The 20,940-nt window shown below is 40.1% G+C and overlaps 1 protein-coding gene across 1 annotated transcript in view; it reads right to left on the reverse strand.

Annotated features, from left to right (window-relative positions):
* The window catches only part of MCTP2 (multiple C2 and transmembrane domain containing 2), a 100,929-nt gene that overhangs the window by 32,051 nt on the left and 47,938 nt on the right, over positions 1-20,940 (reverse strand). The window contains exons 14-16 of the mRNA XM_066328277.1: positions 14,282-14,383; positions 13,279-13,353; positions 12,349-12,468 (exon numbers count right to left, since the gene is read on the reverse strand). Of these exons, the coding sequence (XP_066184374.1) occupies positions 12,349-12,468; positions 13,279-13,353; positions 14,282-14,383 (297 nt within the window). The remainder of the gene's footprint in view (positions 1-12,348; positions 12,469-13,278; positions 13,354-14,281; positions 14,384-20,940) is intronic.

A 20,940-nucleotide genomic window follows, 5' to 3' on the forward strand; every position in this document is an offset into this window, starting at 1 on the left:
TCAGTCCCAGAGATGTGCTGGGGAAGCGCCAGCCCAGCAATAAGGGATGGACACCCTTAATGTCACTTCCAAATTAAAAGGGTGACTCTTCATCAAATTCAGCAGGGAAACTTTTCATGGGACTTCAGGAACATCTACAACCAAAACTAAGTGGCATGGCAAATGTAGGAGCAACCCTGGTCTCAGGACTCAGAGCATTTAAAAGCTGAAAGAGCTGTAAATAGCAGCATTCATTGCTCTCAGTCCTAATTCGGGGTCTATGCTTTGGCCACTGCTTGGTTTGCATGATCTAGTGGTCTCCATGGAAAGACAGATAAACTTCAACAGCTGTCAGAAGACAAAAAAATTGACAAGGAGCATCACCTTTCCTGACTGTTTAAATCCTTTAAGGAAGTGTTGGAGCAATTAGAGAGGGAGTTTAATCTTTGCAGAGTGCATTAACACTCTCCGACCTCCCAGACAATAGATCAGACCTCAGACACATAATGCTTCCCTGAGGCTTTTTAACCGGAGCATTTGATCTCATCGCCACTCTGTGTGTCTTACTATAGGTATCAGTGTGTGAGACAGGACTCACTGGGCACTAAAGGACCACTGCCCCTGCCTGTATTCATACAACTTTATAAAAAGCAAGCAGGAATTGCTTTCATTGCAATGCACGCTGCTGCAGAAGTACTACTTCCCAGAAGAAGGGAAAAAAAATAAAAGAAAAAAAAAAAAGAAACAAAACAAGATTAAAACCATCCAGAGTAGCTCTGCAAAATGTCTTCATTTTTATTAATCTCATATTTCCTTTCTACTGCCACTGTTTATTTCCCAGCTTTGGAATATAAATCTATTTCTAAAAAAAAAAAAAAAAAGCTTAGATTAGTTTTTTTTAATCATAGAAACAGTTATCTGATAATAATTTCAAAATACTTCATTTCTTAACCCCTGCAGAGGGACTTAAGGGAAAGGGAATTAGGAAGACAGGTCTAGTTTATTAAGGAAATTGAAATATATCATTGCAAATAATTTTCCCAAATGTGTACATGGAAGTATCTGGGGAAGTTTTCTTAACTGCTAGAACAAGTCATCATCTCATTCCTGATGGGCATGTTCAGTTAAAAAAAAAAAAAAAAAAAAAAAAAAAAAAAAAAAAAGCTAATATCACTGTATCAATTATGCATTTCCCATTTAATATTCTAAACATTTCAAGAAAATTTGCTTAGTGCAAATTTTTAATAGAATTAGACTAATTAGACTTTCTTGCCATTATGTTCTGACAGAAGCCACATCTCCTATGGCCAATACATAATGGGAGGATAAAAGCAGCTCACTGGATTCCCACCCACTGCTAAAAAATGGGTGCTGCAGCCCCCTAAACACTGGAGATTCTCCCCCTCCCCTCCATGCATTGCATTTGAGGTACCCTTATGGCTAAAAATATTTAAATGAGGCTATTAATGCTTTTCATTAGCAGCAGGATTTTGTTTTACTTTTCTAGACCTACAAAAAGTGCCCTTTTGTGGAGTACCTGCCTTACAGAAAGGTTTGGCTGCTGCTGAAATGGGTATCTCAAATTTGCCAAGCCAAGTGCATCACAAATGACAAAAAGGTCACATATACCCAGTATATTTAAAAACAAGCAAGCCTTCAAAGTCAAAGTGTAATGCAGTTATTTCTAATCTGAACAAACAATAGAATGCATCTAATGAAAGCTGACAATTGGCTTTGATACAGAGATGTGCTGCTCTTCTCTTCCATTAAAAGATGAAAGCTGAAGGAAAGTACAGAAGACAGCGACTTCTCCCAAAACAAAAGTAGGAAGTTCTGAACCTGAGCTAGCAAAGTAGTTAAAAGCTGTTTTAGTGAAGACTTTTGCTCACCTTTGGCACTCATCTCTCAGTAAACATGCTGACTTTACATGGGGAATGCTAAAGGTAAAATAAATCAGCATATTAGACCGGTACAAAACACTACATGTTTTACATATTTATTAACACTTCTCAAAATCACAGCACTACCTTTAAAAAATAATAAAAGAAACCACACAGAAAAACACTGAAAGAAACCAGCTAAGTTTGACAACAGTGTGGATGCCACAATTAACACATTTAATTTTCATTAAGTTGTTGGGGAAGAGACAAAACTCTATTGATGTTATTGGTAGCAGTACAAACCTTCACTGTGGAAGTAGTCCAACTTACACATAATTAATAGCAAAGATTTTTTTTTTAAATCATATTTCTGGGATTTTGCAGTCATCCAACTGCTTCAGCTTTATTTCCTATTGAATATTAAAAAAAAAATGGAAGGGACATACCTTGATTTGAAGTAATTTTACTATTACTGCTATCCTCAAACAACCTAAGAACTTTCTGGTTACTTAAGAATTACCTCTAAGTTGAAGCACATCCTAGTCTCTAATAAAGAGAAGTAATGCTAAATGAGAACAGGCTTTTTTAAAAAGTGTATTTGCTCTACAGCTTCTCTACTAATCTCTTTTTATTTCAGAACTTGTAAAGGATCCAACTCTTTCTCATTTAAAAGAAAAAAAAAAAAAAAAAAAAAAAGCCCGACAAGCAGAACATTTTAAGAGAAATCCCTGAAGGTGTATCTGTCTCCATCATAAAACCAAAATGTTGCATTACCTTCAAATAGGAAATTTCTTCCAGTTGTCACGATTTCTGCAACTAGTGTTACATTAGCACGGAGAGAAAGGGTGAATTAAATTAAAAATAAAATACTTCAAGCAAGAGAAAGAAAACCTGCCAGAAAAATCTGACAAAAGCCTGAATGCCAGAGCTGGCTCATTCCTGAGGGTCCATCGCCATCTACAGGCTTTTCCTCCTCTCAGAAAACCTGATCCTTCTATTCACACAGGATTTTTGCCCAAAACGAGGGGGTAGATTTTTTAACTGATGTTAAATAACATGAGTTTGCTGAAGCTAATGGAGTTATGGTGATTTAAACCACCTACAGACGTGTCTCTACTTATTCTCTCATTTTGGGAGAATAAAAACTTCCTCTACACTTCAGGGGAATGCAGTGTTGCTCTAAGCTTCCATTTACGTTTAAAAAAAAATAATCTACCTCTTTATAATTAAAAGAAAAAAAATAATACTGATAGGGGTGTTCCACCAATGACATAGCAATAATAGTCAATGTCCACAATTCTCCTGTAAAACTGAGTGCTTTAAAGTATTTTCTAAGAGGTGTCAGGTCAAAGCAATGTGAATAAATGAGACAAACCCAAGCAGATGCTGACTGAAAGAAAATCAATACACCTGTGGCTCTGGGGGGGGGAAAAAAAAAAAGCACACTAAGTGTAAGAATTTTTAATTTTAATTGAATTTTCGCTTCCTTATATAGACCTTTTTTCATCCTACATGCCATGGGTTTCCTGCCTTTTTTTGTTTGTTTGTTTGGGCTGAGCCGTATGTTTTTCCCATACAGCTTGCAGAGTCTAAATCCATGCCAACTTCGGGAATTTTACAAATAAGCTTCTCAAATTCTGGTATTTCCAATAGTGGTGGGTAAGTAGCTTCTGTCTCACACTCCTGTTTAATGAGTCTCACGCAGATGCAACATTCATTCAACTCAGAATACTAATTTCATCTTTGTTTATGCAATTTCTAGTCTATGAATAAAGTGAACTTTCAGAAAAAGCACCCGGCAAATTGGGAAAATGAAAATGACTGGATCCTGACATGGAAAATCATCTCTTAAGGATCAGGTAAGACAGCAAATTATTGCAGGTAAATTTCTCATGGTTTTCAACATGCCATTCAATTCAGAATTCCAAGTCAGAATCTTGTGATAAGAATCAAAAATTTAGAAGATGCCCAAGAGTTTTAATCTGAAGTTCCTCTACAGAATTTAAGACTGCAAAAAGAAATATAGCACAAGAAAAACAGCCAGCTTTCAGGCAGTGGGCTCATCAGCCTTGTCCAAAATTTCTGTGGCAAATTCCTGAAGTCAGAATAGAGGTTTGAAAAATAACCATAAAAACCATGAGCCAAATTCACCTTTGACATAATCCAACTTTTGCAATTTTGTTGGGAGTAAAGGAACCAGTTCTTACTTCCTGGAGAGAGAATTTCACCTTCTCTAAAGCAGTTAAATAATTGCCAAAGGTTAAAAAAAAAAAAAAAAAAAAAAAAAAAAGTAAGTAATTAAATAATTAAATGCTAATGTGTGATTACTCTCACAGTTGGGAGAACACAGAATATCTGCTAGCGAGGCGTTAGGAGTTCAGCGGTGTTGAATATACAAATAAACCCAGCAACAGGCAAGAGTATTATTTTACTGTGCTGAACAAAGCAAAATAAATACAAGCCATGCAAAAAATAAACAGGAAAAGCACAAAATAGCATAAGATCAACAACAATCTTTTGCAAAACTTCAGGACTTCGGAAGACACAAGACGCTATACATTAAGGAAAAAAAACCCAAAAATGAAACAAAAAAATCTAAAAAGTGCTTCATCAATCAAACGGAAAAGTAAAACACAATATAGCAAACTCCAGCCAGACCACAGAGAGGGTTTGCTCTTCATAAACATCAGATCAGGCAGCTAAAATTATTACCAAAGCGCTCTTGTCACTGTCACCTGTGGTGGGTATAATTACAGGCTACTGCTGCAAGCACGCCCACGTCATATGGCAATAAAAGGACCTACAGCTTGCCAAGACCAGGCAGACAATGGAGAACACACACCACCTGACGAGAGCCCAAAAAGATCAGCCAGGGAGACTAATAAAAATGACAGCTTCGAAACAAATGGCGAAGCTTCAGCCATCAGGAAAAAAAAAAATTAAATAAATAAAACCAATAAAAGGCGATATCAAATTAGCTGGAAATGCAAGCACCGAGCAGAGCTCTCCAACAGGTTGCAACTTGAGCACAAAGGCAGGCAGAAGGATTTGTGGATGCAGTTGGTTCAGGTTTTAGTCAGAAAGAGCCCTTTTTCATTTGCCTTTTTTTTTTTTTAAATTTTATTTTATTAGATAAAATGTATCCACATTTGATCTTGGCTTTGTGGGCTGTCATTAAATAGCCAAAGAAATGAAAACTACGTTTCCAGTCTGGTTCAGGAGGGTGACAGATACACGGATCTATTCAGCTGTCTTAGCACCAACACCTTCTAGGGATAAATCCACATCCTATAACAAAGCTGAATTTCTTTCTCCTCGCCTTAATTCTCGACTGGAAGCCTGCAGACACATTCCTGCTGACCAGCTGCACAGAGGCTTATCCTACACATCACGACTGCTCTTTTACCCAAATACTTGGACCACAGAGTTTAACAGACACGGCCAAGGTATTAAAAGGCTTTATCATCAATTAAACCCAACAAAATGCAATTACAGAGTGAGAGGCAGTGATTTAAGTCTCTCTCATTACCAGGGCTGAGGGAATCATTTCGATGTGATGCATTCAAGTTTCGAGTACACGACATAGAAAGCCTCAAAAATATCACCACAGCGTTATATAAGAGGAAGATCCCCAACCCCAAAATCAAGGGGACTGCAATATAGGTTAAATGCTTTGTTAAGCACACACAGAGGAAATGACTCCTCAGATGCAAAACATAGTTTTGCTTTTATTTTTATTTTCGAACGTTTCACTGGTAAGAAGCAAATCCCCAAAACTCCTGAGCTGGAAACATAAGGCCATCCATCTTTTTTCAAAGTTAAAAGGGATATTTATACTGGTCTCTGCTCAGCTCCATCTCACCCCGATTCCAAAGCTTCAAACTTTGCTTTTAAAATATTGTTTATTGTGTTGTCAAGGCTCGAAGTGGTTATTTCCCTATTAACTTTGTCCTTGTTTGTTCTTGCATTTTTGAAAGAGCTGGAAATAACATGTGTTTACTTTGCTGTGTGTCTCTCAGCATCGTCAATATCACTGTTGCTATTCCAGGAATTTTAACTGCTGCAGCAAAGCAAAGCAAAGCCTGGGATCTCAAGCTTAAATCGTATTTCCCCTCTCCTCAACCACGGGAAGAATAATAGAGGAAATGTAAAAAAAAAACTGCTGGGGAAAGGGTGAAACCATCTCCTTTAATTGTGTGAGCAGTCGCTAGTGTCAGGTAACGCGTTCCTGGAGCTCTGCAGGCACTGCCACAGCAGCCAGGGATGTAAACCCTTCCTCCGAAATCAGGAAAACACTTTTACTGGGGTGTAACAGCCCGAAATAAAAACACACACACACCTCTGCACTCCAGCCGTGTCGCTGGAGTTGCAGACAACGATCCTAAAGATGTGCCTTTGCCAGGGATTTGCAGAGGGCAGGATGGGGAATAAATGTTGGGGGCTCTAAAGAATTACTTACTAGGTGAAATTCCTGAAAACTGCCTCTTGCTGCTCGTCCAGCACCAGCTCTAGCCTTAACATGAACGAATTTCTGTAGAAGTGTTACTTTACAGCTCTCCTATTTAAATAGAAACTGCCTTCGTTCCTTTGCCGACTGCTTCTTTGAAACTGTAGCAAAACACAAGCTGCAAATGGGCTGAGAACAGCCCTTAGCAAAAGCTCCACAGCAAAGCGGATGTAAGACCATCTCTTTTGCATTAATACTTTTTTCCCTTCTTTTTTTAAGTTTTTTTCTTCTTCCAAGTTCCCTATTCAGTGTTTGAAGAATACTCATTCTTCTCTCTTTAGGATTACATCTATTCATTTTATTTAGCTTTTTAATGTGGAGACATTTTAATCTACCATTACTTTAATGCTGTTCCCAAATAGTTTGGGAACAATGATTTATATTTCATCTTCAACTGTGAGGATGAAAAAAAAAAAGGGTTAGGAAAAAAAGCCTATACTCTTCTCATCAGTTACACATGTAGCCATGGCACGGTGGTTTGTGCTTTGTATCAGGGAACTGCTTGTCCAAAATTAGCAGAAAACACAGAGGGAAAATAAGGAGTATTTTAGGGGAGTTCCTGTGAGAGCACATCTTGCTTCCCCACCCTATAGAAGAGTGAGTTATTATCACCTCGTGGTAAATACTCAGTTAAATTAAACCTCTCCTCTGCTTGGTTGGCCAGAGGTGCAAGAGAGGTTTGGTGTCTTACTCTCTATTTTATTCCACAGCTATTACTGGTCTCCCTTCTCCACAGATTTCTCGTGTTCCCTGCAAAACTTCCATCCCAGCAATTTCCTCTTATTGATCTATAACTCCCCTCCCATCAAGGGAGAAATAAAATAAAATAAATCACTGTGTTGCAAAACAATGCAGGAGTTAAATTGGATGTTTTACCCATATATTGCTGTCATGTCCAGGGTTGAATTATGCTCAGTACAAACAGGGCTGGAACATTTTGTGCTTTGCTCTGGAAAGCCAAACCATAACAGGCAGGAGACACTTGTCCACATACAGAATGAGAGATTTACCCCAAGTAAGCTCCAGAAGGCTCAGATTTTGAGTTAACAAATATCTTTCCTGAGGGAATAAAGAACATTTCCCTTTTACTGATAGGCAATTAGCAATTTTAGAGGACACTGTCAACAAGCAAATGGCCTTCTGCCCGTAGTTCATCACTATAAATATAGCCCAGCTCAACAGGGATCAAAAACTGTTCGTGTCTAATAAGATGATTGGTATCTCCTCTCTGAGATGAGTTTAGCTGGGCTCAGGTCCAGCTCCTGTAGCAGGAGCTGAAGTGGCAGAGTGTTCAATCACACACTCAGCAGAGATGCCCACAAGTTCACAGGCTGCAGGCTCTGTCCTCTCTCTCTGCTACTGCCCCAGGTTACACCTGAAGCAAACTGGCAGAGCAATGCACATCCCTGCAGCCTCACTCAGCCAGCCTGGGGCTCCTCAGCCTTCCAAATTCCCTCAGCACAAGGGTGCCAAAACCTTCTGGGCATCCTTCTGGGTTTAAAGAGCTTTGGAGATCTTAGTGGAGAAAGAAGAGTGACAAAATCCCACCTCTGCAGCAAGGAGCACAAAAGTTTACATTTGGGTTGTGCTGCTGCATCCACACAAGAGCCTCCTTACTCTTGCATCAGCCAGCTTTCTGGGAAGCCCCAAGTGCTCCAAGATGATCCCATGCCTGTCATTTTCCCAGCATTTTCCCCCATTAAATGGCTGCAGTGAGTTTGACCACAAGCCCCACATTCCCAACACACTATGCTGCATCACCACACATTCCTCCTCTTCCTTCCAGGACTAAGCCATCATAAAATAATTAGTAGACACGGTGCAATGTCACTGCAAAATAAATAAACACCGCCTGTGCCTGCTGCATTCCTTGTCTGGCTGGCCCTGGCTGCCAGCAAGGGCTGAGCTGGAAAAATCTCTCCCACCTGTCCCCACCCTGGCAGCAGCCTGGAACAGCAAGAAGCCCAAACCTGATAGAGTGGGAAATGCTGCCAGTGAAAATGAAACATTCTGGCATGGGTGAGTGTGCAGGGACCCTGAAGGAATTCAGCAGCAGCACTGCCAGTCACACCAGAGGTGCTCTGGTGCTTGGTTTCCCATCGTTTGCCTGATCCTGTCAACGTCTCTTGCAACTATCATACAAACTTTAAAAATATATATATATGATAGTAAAAATTCCAGTCAATATATCCTTTTAATTTGCACCAGATTTTTTTAATGCAATTACTGTAATTTCATTAAATGGCATAATTACCATTAATGCAGAGAAAACTGTCAATAGAAGGTGTAATTATGTTGTATAAAATCACAAGTACAATGTGCAATGATGCATAATTCCTCATGAAAATCATTGTGACTAAAATTAACTTTTAAATATTTAAAAAATACATATAATACAGTAAGAATGGTTTGGTTATTACAGACTTCACTTTCACAAGCAGCAAAGAGAGAGCAGAGCAGGCAGGGAGTGTTTGCATACAGAATTAAGGTTCAAAAATTTGGTTTAAGTGTGCAACAGGAAGGTAAGAAAACAAGTTTTTGTATGCATGAGTGGGAGAAACAAAGAGGTTATAATCAGACTTATACTCCGAGTTGTGAGCAGACATTCCCCCAGGCGCATTACACCACACAGTTCCAGCTTTTTCTGTGTGGAAGTGATGTCCCAATGGGGAAAAGTGTGATAAGAAAGGAGTGAAGAGGAGCAGGCTAAAACTACAACACTGGGGCTGAAAACTGGTAGAAAATTGTCCAAGGTAGGGCATGAAGTGTGTCAGGCACACGAGAAGGACCATACAGGGATGAACTGGACTATGTGCCCAAGTATGCTCAAAATAAAGAGCTTTTTGTGGCATATATTTCAATCAAAACACAACACACTGAGTTGAATACAGAGGTAACTACACCAAGATTAAACAGAAAGGAATGCTTGAAGGTCTTTTTTGTCTGAAAAATCTACAAATCCTGAACTGATGGAGAAGAATACAGGAAGTGCTTAAAGGTATCTCTTGGTATATGAACTCTGCCAACTCTACAGGTGACATTTTTCACGTGGGGGAATATTCCTGATATTCCCAGGCACACACAACCATGGGTGACCGTTTTTCACACCAGACCAGTGAAGAGAGGTAAACTGTGAAGAACCCAAAATCCTGTGTGTGACCCTTTCCTCTGACCCAGGATGTTTCTTTAGTTGTGTAGCACCATTTCCACCAAACCCTCTATGCACAGGGCAAACACCACCAAAATAAAGTTCTGCTCTTCATCTCACCTCTCTTTCAACCTTCTTTCCTAAACCTCTAAGCTTGAAAAAAATCTGATTTTACATGTGCTTCAGCAGAGCCCAGTGTCCTCTGTGCCTATACAATTAACTCAGATGAAAAATCATCAGATTAAAAGCACAGAACACTGATGAAAAATGTGATTACATTTTTATAGCACAAAAAAATTCATCTACTCACATGTTCTTGGACTGTCTCCTCTCACCATTACATCCTAATAAAGAAATTTAGCCTGGGATGATGAATCTTATAAATGAGGAAACAGAGTGAGAGCATTTTTCTCATTCCCTCGTGCCCTGCCTGTGCTGTCCTCTGTTTCCCCCCTCTTTACCTGTCCCTCTTTTTCTCTTACACCCTCAAAAGCAGCTGATGTCCTTGTCACACACAGGAGCTGTCACACTAATGGGGAGGGAAGACTAAAACAGGAAGGTGAAAGATTCCATGTCCTTGGCTATTGCTTGTCCTCCAACAACCTCACAAATATTTTATCTGTCTGGCAGTGGGGTTTGTCTGACTGCTGAAGGAAACGAGGCTCTCGTGATTATACTGTCTGCTTGTCTTCCTCCTCCTCCCTCACTCCACTCCCCCTTGGAAGAAGGGGCATGGGTTACCTGTAGAGGGAAACCAAGGGAAATACCAGATCAAAATGGGAATTGCCAAGGGCCCGAGGGACATCATCTGTAAGGAAAAATAATTTTTGAAAAAACGCATTTTCTAATTTGAGGGCCTGACTGGCATCAAAGCTACCAATGAAAGTTTCATGAACTCAGCTGAAAAATGGGCAGAGAAGCTTTGTGCATCCTCCTCACCTCATCTTTTAACCAGCACATGAGGAGTGGATTTTCCACACAGCCTGGGCAGGGAGGGATGCTGCACCTACCGTGCTGTGTGCGTATTCTCAATACTATGAACACTCATGCTGGAAATAGTGAGAGAGATATATAATTAGCATTTCATTTTTAGTACCAGAGCTGAATTATTTCCATGTAAGAAAAATCAGATAGACTTAAATTTTGGGTTGTAGAAGAAGCCTGTGGTAATTATTCTTAGAGTTGAGTATTTTTATTCCTTTCCCATTACCCCCTTCCTCTCAGGAAACCAGGAGTATTATGGTATCCAGTAAAGATGTTACCAACCTGTAACTTGCAACCTGCTCATACTCCTTTTCACTGGGAATAAATTCCTTTTTCTGTAGACCCATTTTCTCACCTTCTTATTTTTCCACCTTTCCATCCCTTCCAAACTTTTCCTAGGTTTGGAAAACTGAGCATGACAGCTGTAACTTCACAAGCACTTTGGTGAAAAAAGAGCAATCCTCTTAAATACGTGCTTAGATTCTTGATATACAGTGATAGCAGGACATGGACACTGGGATTTTATCCTCTCTTTCCAGCCTCAGCATCTGATTCCCTTGGACACAATCACAGAACTCTTGTGCACAGCCACTCTCGCTTCAGTGAGGAACCACTCTGCTCTCTAGACATTAACTATATTTAATTTATATAAGATAATATCTTCTGAATGAACTTCAAGAAACAGGAAGACAAAAAAGTAGAGAGAAAAGACCCTCTTCATCCTACCCACTCATCTCTGTGAGCCATCCCCCTGACCTACAGGGTGAAGACAACTCCTCTGTCCTTGTTCTGAAGCTTCATTCAATCAGGATTGGTCTACTTTACCCATTTGTGGCAAATACACTGAAGTGTTTTCCTTAAAAAAGCCTTTAAGCACCTTACAATTCACAGACAGTAAACACAGGAGAAAATCTTAGAGATGTGGATGTTGTATTGCTTAATAAACACTCAACTCAAAAACTTTCTTTCTGCATGCTGGACCACCACAAAACGATTTTTGCAACCTTTAATGGCACGCCAAACATTTCAAGCATGAAGAAAATGTCACACCGCAGAATAAAGAGCCGGCAAAATCTTTTTGTGCTTGAGTGGATTATGAGAAAACTGCAAATGGGGTGTTTACTACCAAGAGGAAAAAGGAGAGAGATGAAAAGTGGGATAGGCAGGTGGAGAACTTGGCTTTTGTTTGCAGAGTGCAGTAGAACTCACTGACCAGCCTTCTCCTTTTTTTTTTTTTTTTTTTTTAATTTCTCTTATAAACAATGCATTATTACAGTCAGGAGAATAAATTTGCAACAGGCGATGCCAACACAGGCAGAGCAGGAATTGATAACTTGCAGTGAAGTGATGCCTCATTGCAATGGAAGATGGAAGGGACAACGCCCACCAGCTCACTGCATCACCGAAATCAAAACCATCTCCCTACATCACCCTCTTGGCCACCACCTCCTGCCTTTCCTTCCCTTCCCCAGCTGCCATGTCTCAAATTAAAAACAATTAAAAATTCCAGAGTTGCCATGCAATTACAGCCCATGCACGGTGGCATCACCCACCACGGACATGGGCATCCTCAGTGTTCAGTACAGGAGATGAATACCTCTGCTCCAATCCAGAGGAAAGGCTGTTCCTGAAGGTCTGATTTCCATCCCCATCAGGCCCAGTATGGCCCAAGCTGCCACAAAACAGCAAAACAGCACACGAGGCTGGGCTTGGCACTGGTGGGGAGGAAGGCACAGGAACACTCCAGATCTCAGATCACTCACCCCCATTCCAGATCTCAGATCACTCAGCCCCATTCCAGATCTCAGATCACTCAGACCCCCATGCAATGAAAGAAGAAATGCACTTACCACAAATGCTATCAGGCTCTTTACAGTGGACTCCCAGAGAAAGCAGCTCCAAAGGAATTGTATTGTATTCCATATTGCCATGGAGATTTTTTTCACGCGATCAACATTTCTTGATAAGATCTGATAAATATTGAGTGGGAGGAGGGGAGGAGAAGAGGTGTTTAATCAAACACACTAATATCCTACTACTGCTTCAGAAACAGGGATAATTTAAGCTACAAATGCACGCTAGGACACATATCACAAATAAAGCCTCTATTTCAGACATTCACCAGCTCCTGTCTGTTTTCTGATTACACCCAAACCTTCCAGATTTCCTTCATCCCTTAAAAAAAAAAAACAAAAAAAAAAAACCACCACCACCAACAACAACAACAACAAAAAAAAAAAACCCAAAACCTGTTATACAAACCTACCTCTATCCTCATTCAATTCTTAAAATACATCAATGTCTCAGGAAAAGGGACAGAGAGAATGTAATCTGCTCCTCTTTTCTACATGTTTTGGACTAGTCCATAGAAATAAATAGAGATTTTTAGACTTCTTACAGTGCCTCTCGATTTTAAAAAGAATAATGGCCATTGTTCTAAAATCCTATGGACTTTTTTACATAAGGAATTTAGCCCTGGTTTCTTCCTTCATGAAGAAGGGAATAAGGCTCTCACTGAGCTTTAAGTGCTGCGAACTGTGCAAAATCCACAGCTATCATTTTCCCCACTCTGAAGCACAAAGCAGAACTACTGATGCAAGCCAGATCAGAAAGCAATTTCGTGTTAACACAAACAAACCTTTTAATATATACAGAAATACACTGAATTTACATGTGTTCAGCATTTTATGCATAAATAGGTTTTGTTCTTGCAACCGTGCTACAGCAATTCAAATCTCTCTGAAACAGATGCAAAAGCTTAGCCCAGACACAATTTTCACCTTTTTAGAAAATTTGCGGTTCTCCTCAGTAAAGCGCTTTTCTCGGGGCTTGAATGTTCTAATACTTGCTTTTATCTAGAAAGAAAAAAAACAACAATAAAAAAAGCCCAATAAAAATAACACCATGTCGTTTTAAAGGAGTTATTTTAGTTTCAGGAATTTCAGCATCTCTCAGCCTTTCCAGACTGTGTGTGACATAGGAGTTGTTTTTAAAACATATTTTCTACACTGAGGATGGGGAAGCACTGGCACAGGTTGGCCAGAGAGGGTGGATGTCCCATCCCTGGAACATTCAGGGGGACAGGACTCAGACCAGCCTCATGCAGGGGCAGGTGCCTCTGGCCCATGGCAGGATGGGGTGAATGAGATGAGATTTAGGATCCCTTGGAAACCAAACCATTTTATGATTCCGTGCTAAGGAAAATGCAAGCAAGTTAAATTGGGCGAGGCTGGGCTCACTTTAGCAGGAGCAGAGCCGTGGCACAGCCCGCAATGGCCTTAATAAATAGGAGTTAAACTCAGTAAAACTCTGGAGGGCATGAATGAACGATTGAGACTGACTCAGCCACCTAAAAACGAAGCACTGTGTCCATGCCTCATTAATTTTCCTGTCAACACTCTGGGAAGAGAACATCCTGGGTCAGCTTTTTGGGGGAGAAGTAGGTGTTCAAAGTAATGTATAATAAAATGAACCTGGACCTTTTTTGGCTGTTGCAACTGGAGCAGTGGCTGCAGCAATCAGCACCTCCTTCCTAAGGTGCATGTGGTTATTTGTTCCTCCAAAAATGTTCCTTCTCTGTCCCATCCACCTGGAGGGGCCACAGCTCTGATAGCCCAAATCTTCTTCACTCACAACATCAACATCCCTCCACCACCAGATGGAATGGGGACAGGACTTTTCTGGCTTGGCTCCTGGTTTTAAAAGCATCACCCCCACCTTCACCCTTCAGATTCACACTTTTCTTGCACCAGTGATAAGCAAAAAGAAAATACTTCAACTTACAGGATTAAATAGGACATCCAGCTCCAAGTAAATTACTCCTTTTGAAGCACGTTCCAAGTCTTTATTCTTCAGTGTGTAGCAACTTTGTTTACCGTTTCTAATCTATAGTATGGGGTGGGAAGGGGAGAAAAAGCATCAATGTTTTCATGGCTCTAATCTTCAATATAATTTAAAGACACTGCAAACAAACAAATAAATAATTATAACCCAAGCACAAAAGAATAAAAAATACAAACTTCCCCCAATCCCTGATAATATACTTGGAGCCTGAAATACAAAACAACCGTTGGATTAGAGACCTATAAAATTGCAGATTAAATCTCTTATGGTCCAACTTTAATTTTCAGACCTTGTACTTTATAGTAGAGCAGTGCACGCAATAACCAGTCTGAAAATTCTGCCCTGGAAGCCAGTGAGTTGATGGGAAGTAATCAGCCTCTGCTATTGCAAGTTTAAAATGGGATTTTTCTTCCAAAGTTTAGGAAAAGAGCCACAAACAACAACTTTACCCACCTATTGCATACTCCAGTACACGAAACCACTTCTTAATGCTTAGTTTATTGCAGCATTATGAAATTATTACCCAGCAAACAAATGCAATCCAAAGAAATGAATCGGCTGAAGTGGAGCGAATGCTAATGTAGCAAATGTTCAAAATTAACTAATTCATGTAAAAGACTTCTCCCCCCACCCCACCTCTGAATTTCAATACACTTCTCTGCTCTGATCAACCGGTTGGCCCTATCTCATTAAGCATCTATTAAAAAAAAAAAAAACAACCAGCCCAAAAACAAAATACCTTCCTTGCCATTTTGTAAACTATTTGGCTCAAAGCAAAAGCATTCTCTCTTCAAAAATGATGGCAGAAATGTATTTATTATACACAGTAGGATATGTATTGATTAAACATTTGGCTTTTTAGGAAGCAGACCAGTTAATTCTAAACAGCAGTAACATAAAAAACTGCAGCTTCCCAAAAAGCTATATTGAGGGACTGTAATGATCAAAGATTAAAGATAACGCAGGAAATTTGGGGGCATGAAATTGCAACCATATTTAAAATGGCTATTGCTGCTCTGGCATTTAGAAGAGGCACTCCTATAAACCATGGTAGAAATGAGTAAGGGAAAAAAAAAAAAGGTGTAATAGGAACAAAGTGATTTCACAAGACAAGGGAAAGGTCACTTTCTTTCCCAATGTTGCTCCACCCTTTCTATACCAAAACAGCTTGTCAAAGGGTAGATGGGATTTTTGCCTAAGGGTTGAAAGGGAAGAGGAATCTCACAAGGACCAGCTTTGCATCCTCAATGGTGTACAGCCAGGAACTCCAGCTATTTCCTATTTTCTCATCCAAACCTTTACAGTTACAGACACCTATGTGGGATTCATTCAATGCCAATAAATAAAAACAGTAACACTAAACTGATCACAAAGCACCTCTGCTTTCACCACAAGAGAGCACACACCGTGCTGGAGCTGGCAGCAAAGGATGCTGCAGCTCCCAGGGAAAGGGGCAGGTAAAAAAAAACATTTTGCAGTCCTGCTGCATCAAAACAGAAGTGCTGCCAAAGTGATAAACCCTTTTCTGGGGCCAAATGGACTGGCATCAGAAGGTCCTCGGGCCAACTGCCACTCACAGCATTGTCAACCCATCATAAAGGTTTCTGCTCCCTCACCAGTTTGCTTTTCCCCCTTTCAAAAAAAAAAAAAAAAGGCAAAAATAAAATTAAATTTACTGAAGGAAAACAAAATTTTGTTTGGAAAGCAGTGATTTAGTTAAATTTTACAAATGAAAGGGTAAATGGCTCTACTGCTGGCTGCGATACTGAGACAGAAGGATTTAGTTTAGGGTTGTTGGTACAAGAGGATGCCTCAGCAACAGGTTTAGCCTGAGCTTTAATTCATGGATTCTGCCGTGACAGGACAGAATTTACTTCATTCCCACTGTGTCTGCAGAGAGGCAGATGTTCAGTATATACCACAATATCCTAATTCTGGATTCTCCATGGTTATTAACTTTGGAGCTGAATTTTCTTGTGTTTCAGGTACACATAATTCTCATCACATTTCAGCCAGTTACACCAGAAGCAACAGCATGTGGGGAAGGCCTCTTCCTATTCCTTAGGATAAATGTCTTTCTTACGTCTTTGAAGAGCATATACCCACAAGGAAAAGAAATGTGACACAGAGCTAAATTGATAGAAAAAGGAAAAGAAATGTTTCTGAGTATTTGAGCCTGATACTGTGGTATTCTGCACTCAAAAAAAAAATGCTTTAGGGAAAAGACTCTTCATTTCAAGAGCTGGAGCTGAATCAAACATTTTGGGTGTATCTGCAGGTGTTTTCAAACAGTAAGTTTTGAATCAATAACAAGTTATTTCTACCTCTGTATTTGTAAATAGGGGTTGCTTGGGAAACTTCTTGAATGGTGTCATTATTATTGTTGCTGTTATTCTTAAATTGAACAGGGCAGGAAGCAATGCAGTGCAAATAAAGTTTTAGAGTCAGATTTATTTGGCATATTTAATTCTAAGTGTTCAAACGGTCTGGAAAAAGATGTGCAATTATAACAGCCTGGGACTTAAACATTCATGCAGATATTTTAGCTTTAGACCTTCTTCAGAGGGAAAAAAGCACAAGAGAAGAATGGCAGGCTATGAAATGGCCTGTCTCCATTGCATTGTCATTTGGATAAAAAGGAAAAAAAATGAAAAAGAAGCCAAACAAAAGACTCCCTTACAGTTTTGGCAGTGTGCTAGGGCAGTGTGGCTCAACAACAGGTATAGGGTAATTCTAAGACCCATGACTGCATAGAGATTACACTGGTATCTAAACAGTGCCCACAAGAAAACATGCAAAAGAGTCTTAAACACTCCTCATTTTCATTGCTCTTGGGAGTTCAGATTCTGTTCAGCTCCTCCCTCAACCCGAGGGACAGACAGTTTAGAATGATTTCATTTTGCATCTATTTCTTTCTGTTCTCTGGGTACTTTCCCCCGGTCTCTGCTATTCCCAAGGACTCTTTAAATGCTCTCCAGCTGTGAAAAAGAGCAGACAGGGCTGGGGTCGTAGCATGAACCTGAATGTCAGCAGGATCAGGTTCCTTCGGTCACCCAAACACCTTTTGCTACAAACCTGATGATGTCACACGGATTTGACTCAACGAGTAGCTCTGATATCTGTGTCTAAAACAGCTTATCTTAACATCTACTCACAGATAAGGAAGGGAAAGGAATATTCAAATTAAATGTGAAAATATCTGCAGGTAAGCACCTTTAGGAGACATAATCAATATTATTCCTTTATTGATGATGCTTTATATCCTCACTGAATACTAATGCCTGCATTCTCTGAAAGCTTCTTAAGAGCTTTCTGGGGCTCAACCACCAAGCAAGACTGCACCTAACCCTGGGATTAACACGAGGACAGCAGTGCCTACCACACCCACATGCTGCATTTTGCAAGGTCACCGTTCAGAAAAACAGTCTGGATTTCCATCCCATGGGAATTTCTGATATTTGGGGCATTTCCCTCTCCTGAGTCAACACAGAAAAACAAAACCATACCCATATTTTCACAGAAAGAATTGTATCTTCTATGCCACATCTCTTCTCCATACAGGACCACAAAAAGGGAATTATCAGCTGGAAGAAGAGCTGAAATTCTTTTTTGCAATAAATATTTCAAGCTACAGAGGCACTTGAGGCAAAACACTGCCTGAAGTTGCCTCTAACTGAAGAAAATGTTGAGGTACACGAGACCACCATCCAGTCAAGGTCCAAAGTGCACCAGGTTCTTCTCAAATGAATGAATATATTTGCTAAACTCTTTGCACAGATGTCCCCAGTAAAACAAATGTGACTAAACACAGTATTGATGTAGCCAGCCAATGCTAAATCTATTAAGCAACAACCTTCTGACCGCTTGGGAATTTTAATGAAATAGCAAAAGCCAAGATTGATATGACACAAAACACGGAGAAGACAGGACCCTTACGCAGCAAAGCGTGTTTTTTCATTGCTCTTGTCTTAAAGAAATATGGTTTAGAGGCGCTTTTTTTTACATTGATTTTAAGAAAACTTCACTCTGTATCCAGCTTCGATGCAGATTCAATGTCATATATTGATGACCTGACAGAAGAATGCTGGGTTAAACCTCTGTACATCAACACCCGTGACGTGTGGAGAGGGTAATGGCTACTCTCCAAGGGTAATTCATCTAAAGCATTTGGGACCTCTGATATTCCTGCTTGAGCTCATTGCTGATGCACAATGTCATCCCTTTTGCCCTGAATAACATAAAGCTGTCTTGTAATAGACACACACCTCCCCTTATCAAAGGACCTATTTCCCCAGGAAAAGATAAAAGCAAGGCACGTATTTGATCCACCTGTACGTGGATAAAGTGGTTTTTGTTCCTCCTCAGTCTTGCCACATGCACTGAACCAATTTTGTACAAATTGCCTGTTCCTTCACCCCAAAACTCTTTACCCCAAACACTCCACGCTGAATAACCTTCTGTTATCTAAAGAGGGCTAAACAGAAGTGGAATGGAGATTTGGGGTTTTGGCTGAGGACTGCTATCCAAAGACCAAAGAGATATGGAGCTGATGGACTGAAAGAAAGCAGGCAGGGCTTTCATATGAGGGCTTCAAGCCAGTCTGGGGAGGAGCTGAAAACCCTGAGAGCACAAGGATCCTAGGTGACACTTGAGACAATACCCCTGTTGATACCTTTTCAGTAAGGAGCAAGTGGCTGGGGGAGAATGTGATGTAAGAAACAAGACATTGTTTTCCCTAGAAGAGATGGGAGGGCCTTTTCCCCATTCCAAAAATCCTGGTTCATGATCAGGATAAAAGTCAGAACAGACAGCACATTTCACAGCTGCCTCCACTGCATAAACACAGCCATTTCACTTTTCTCAGACTCTAAAACTTTCTCCTGGAAAGGACTGTGCACTTATGGTCAAGTGCTAAGTAAGTGCAATCATCAGGTGTCTGCTCTCTGAATCCAGGCCATCCTTTAGACAATTCAGCTTGCCAAAGGCACACTCCTTGTTTTCAGCCTATCATTGGCTACTGACCTTGCCTGGCACTTAAGAATATTTCATAGACCTCTTCCTGTTGGCTGGAAAAAAAGGGTGCAGCTGAGGACTACTCTGAGCTGATAATCCAGCAGATAAAAAACATTCCATTCTGTGCTACAACTCTTCACTCAAAGGCCTTTCTACATGAGGATATTTGATATACTCTGCTTTCAAATTCATTGAAGCACACTATATGCTTCCATGTCTCTAATAACTTGCAGCCTTCTAGGAGATAGGAGACTCTTGAAGCAGAAGAAAAAAGACAGACCCTCACAAAGAGGCACACGGTTGCCTTTACTAAGATCTAGGACACAAAGGAACACAGAGATAGAAAGGACTTCTTTGATAATTAGTTCAAGTCCCCCAGAACCTACAAAACTTCCAAAATCCATCAAACTTCTTTCTTGAAGTAATAAAGTTTTTGCCCTACTTCTCTGTTGCCCAGGTTCTTCTCCAGTTTCTGGCACAAAAGCCTGCTCTGTTCAGTGTTCATGGGCTTCCCTCTCACTCCCCACACCCCAGGATCTCCCTCCCAGCCCAAGGCTTGGCCAAGCTACATTCCATGGGTACCTCTGCCAACAGAAGGATCCATTTTGCTGGATTTCATGGCAGCACTAATTTGTGTCTTTTCTAGTGTAAATCGTGAATGTGGCTGATCAGAGCAGTGTTTGAGATGAGGTCTCACACAGGCTTTGGAGGAGGACAGTAATTTGACAAAAAGAACAGGAGAAAAAAAGTACAATAGGTTGATCAACATGAAAAAGTTAAACTACAGAATTCTCTCCCTCTGTCCCTAAATTGAGTTTATTGCTAGCAAAATGTGTATTTATCCAATCCTGCTTTATCACATCTACCAGAATGTGAAGTTTGCAGCTTTATCCATCATTTGGCACCTTAAAACTCTTCTCATGCTGCCCAGCTTTCTATTTTTCTTATTTGGTTCCTGTAATAACACTAGATCACAGTCAAGGATGAACAGAAATAATACATAATTTCACCATCCCTGAATTTTTGTGCTGTAAGGTTATTCCTGTGTTAATGTGATGATGAGGGTGTAGTCATGTTTGCAAAATGCCAGTGTGGGACTACTGAATACATCCAACCCAAAATTCGGTGTCATATTAATTAAACATTTCATATCCCTTCAACATATACTTTATTCAAGGCAATTTTTCATCAAGAAAAGAATCTAGTCATCCATGAACAATTCCTGAAGTAAACTTACTTCACGTGCTGACAGCTCACAAGTCAAACTTGTGCATTTTTAGCAGGAAAAAAGAATGGCAAAAGCACATCTATTTTCAAAAGACAATTCCATGCCAGGCAAATATTAGGCCTGATTACATACAGAAATTAAACCTACATGATTGTGAGGCTTCCTTGAGTCTTTAACTTTTGTTCTCTTTTCGTATATTTATCTAAATGGTTCAAAGCATACATTCAAAGTTACAGTCAAAATGACAACATACACTGAAATTCCCATTTGAAGAAAAAGAGCTTAGAAAATTACAGTTCTCTGTCTGAGCAGACCAAGTTAATAGGTGCAAAATGTTTTTAATCAGAAGCAGAGATGA

This window comes from Sylvia atricapilla, chromosome 13 (assembly GCF_009819655.1).
Source record: "Sylvia atricapilla isolate bSylAtr1 chromosome 13, bSylAtr1.pri, whole genome shotgun sequence".
Lineage (NCBI taxonomy): Eukaryota > Metazoa > Chordata > Aves > Passeriformes > Sylviidae > Sylvia > Sylvia atricapilla.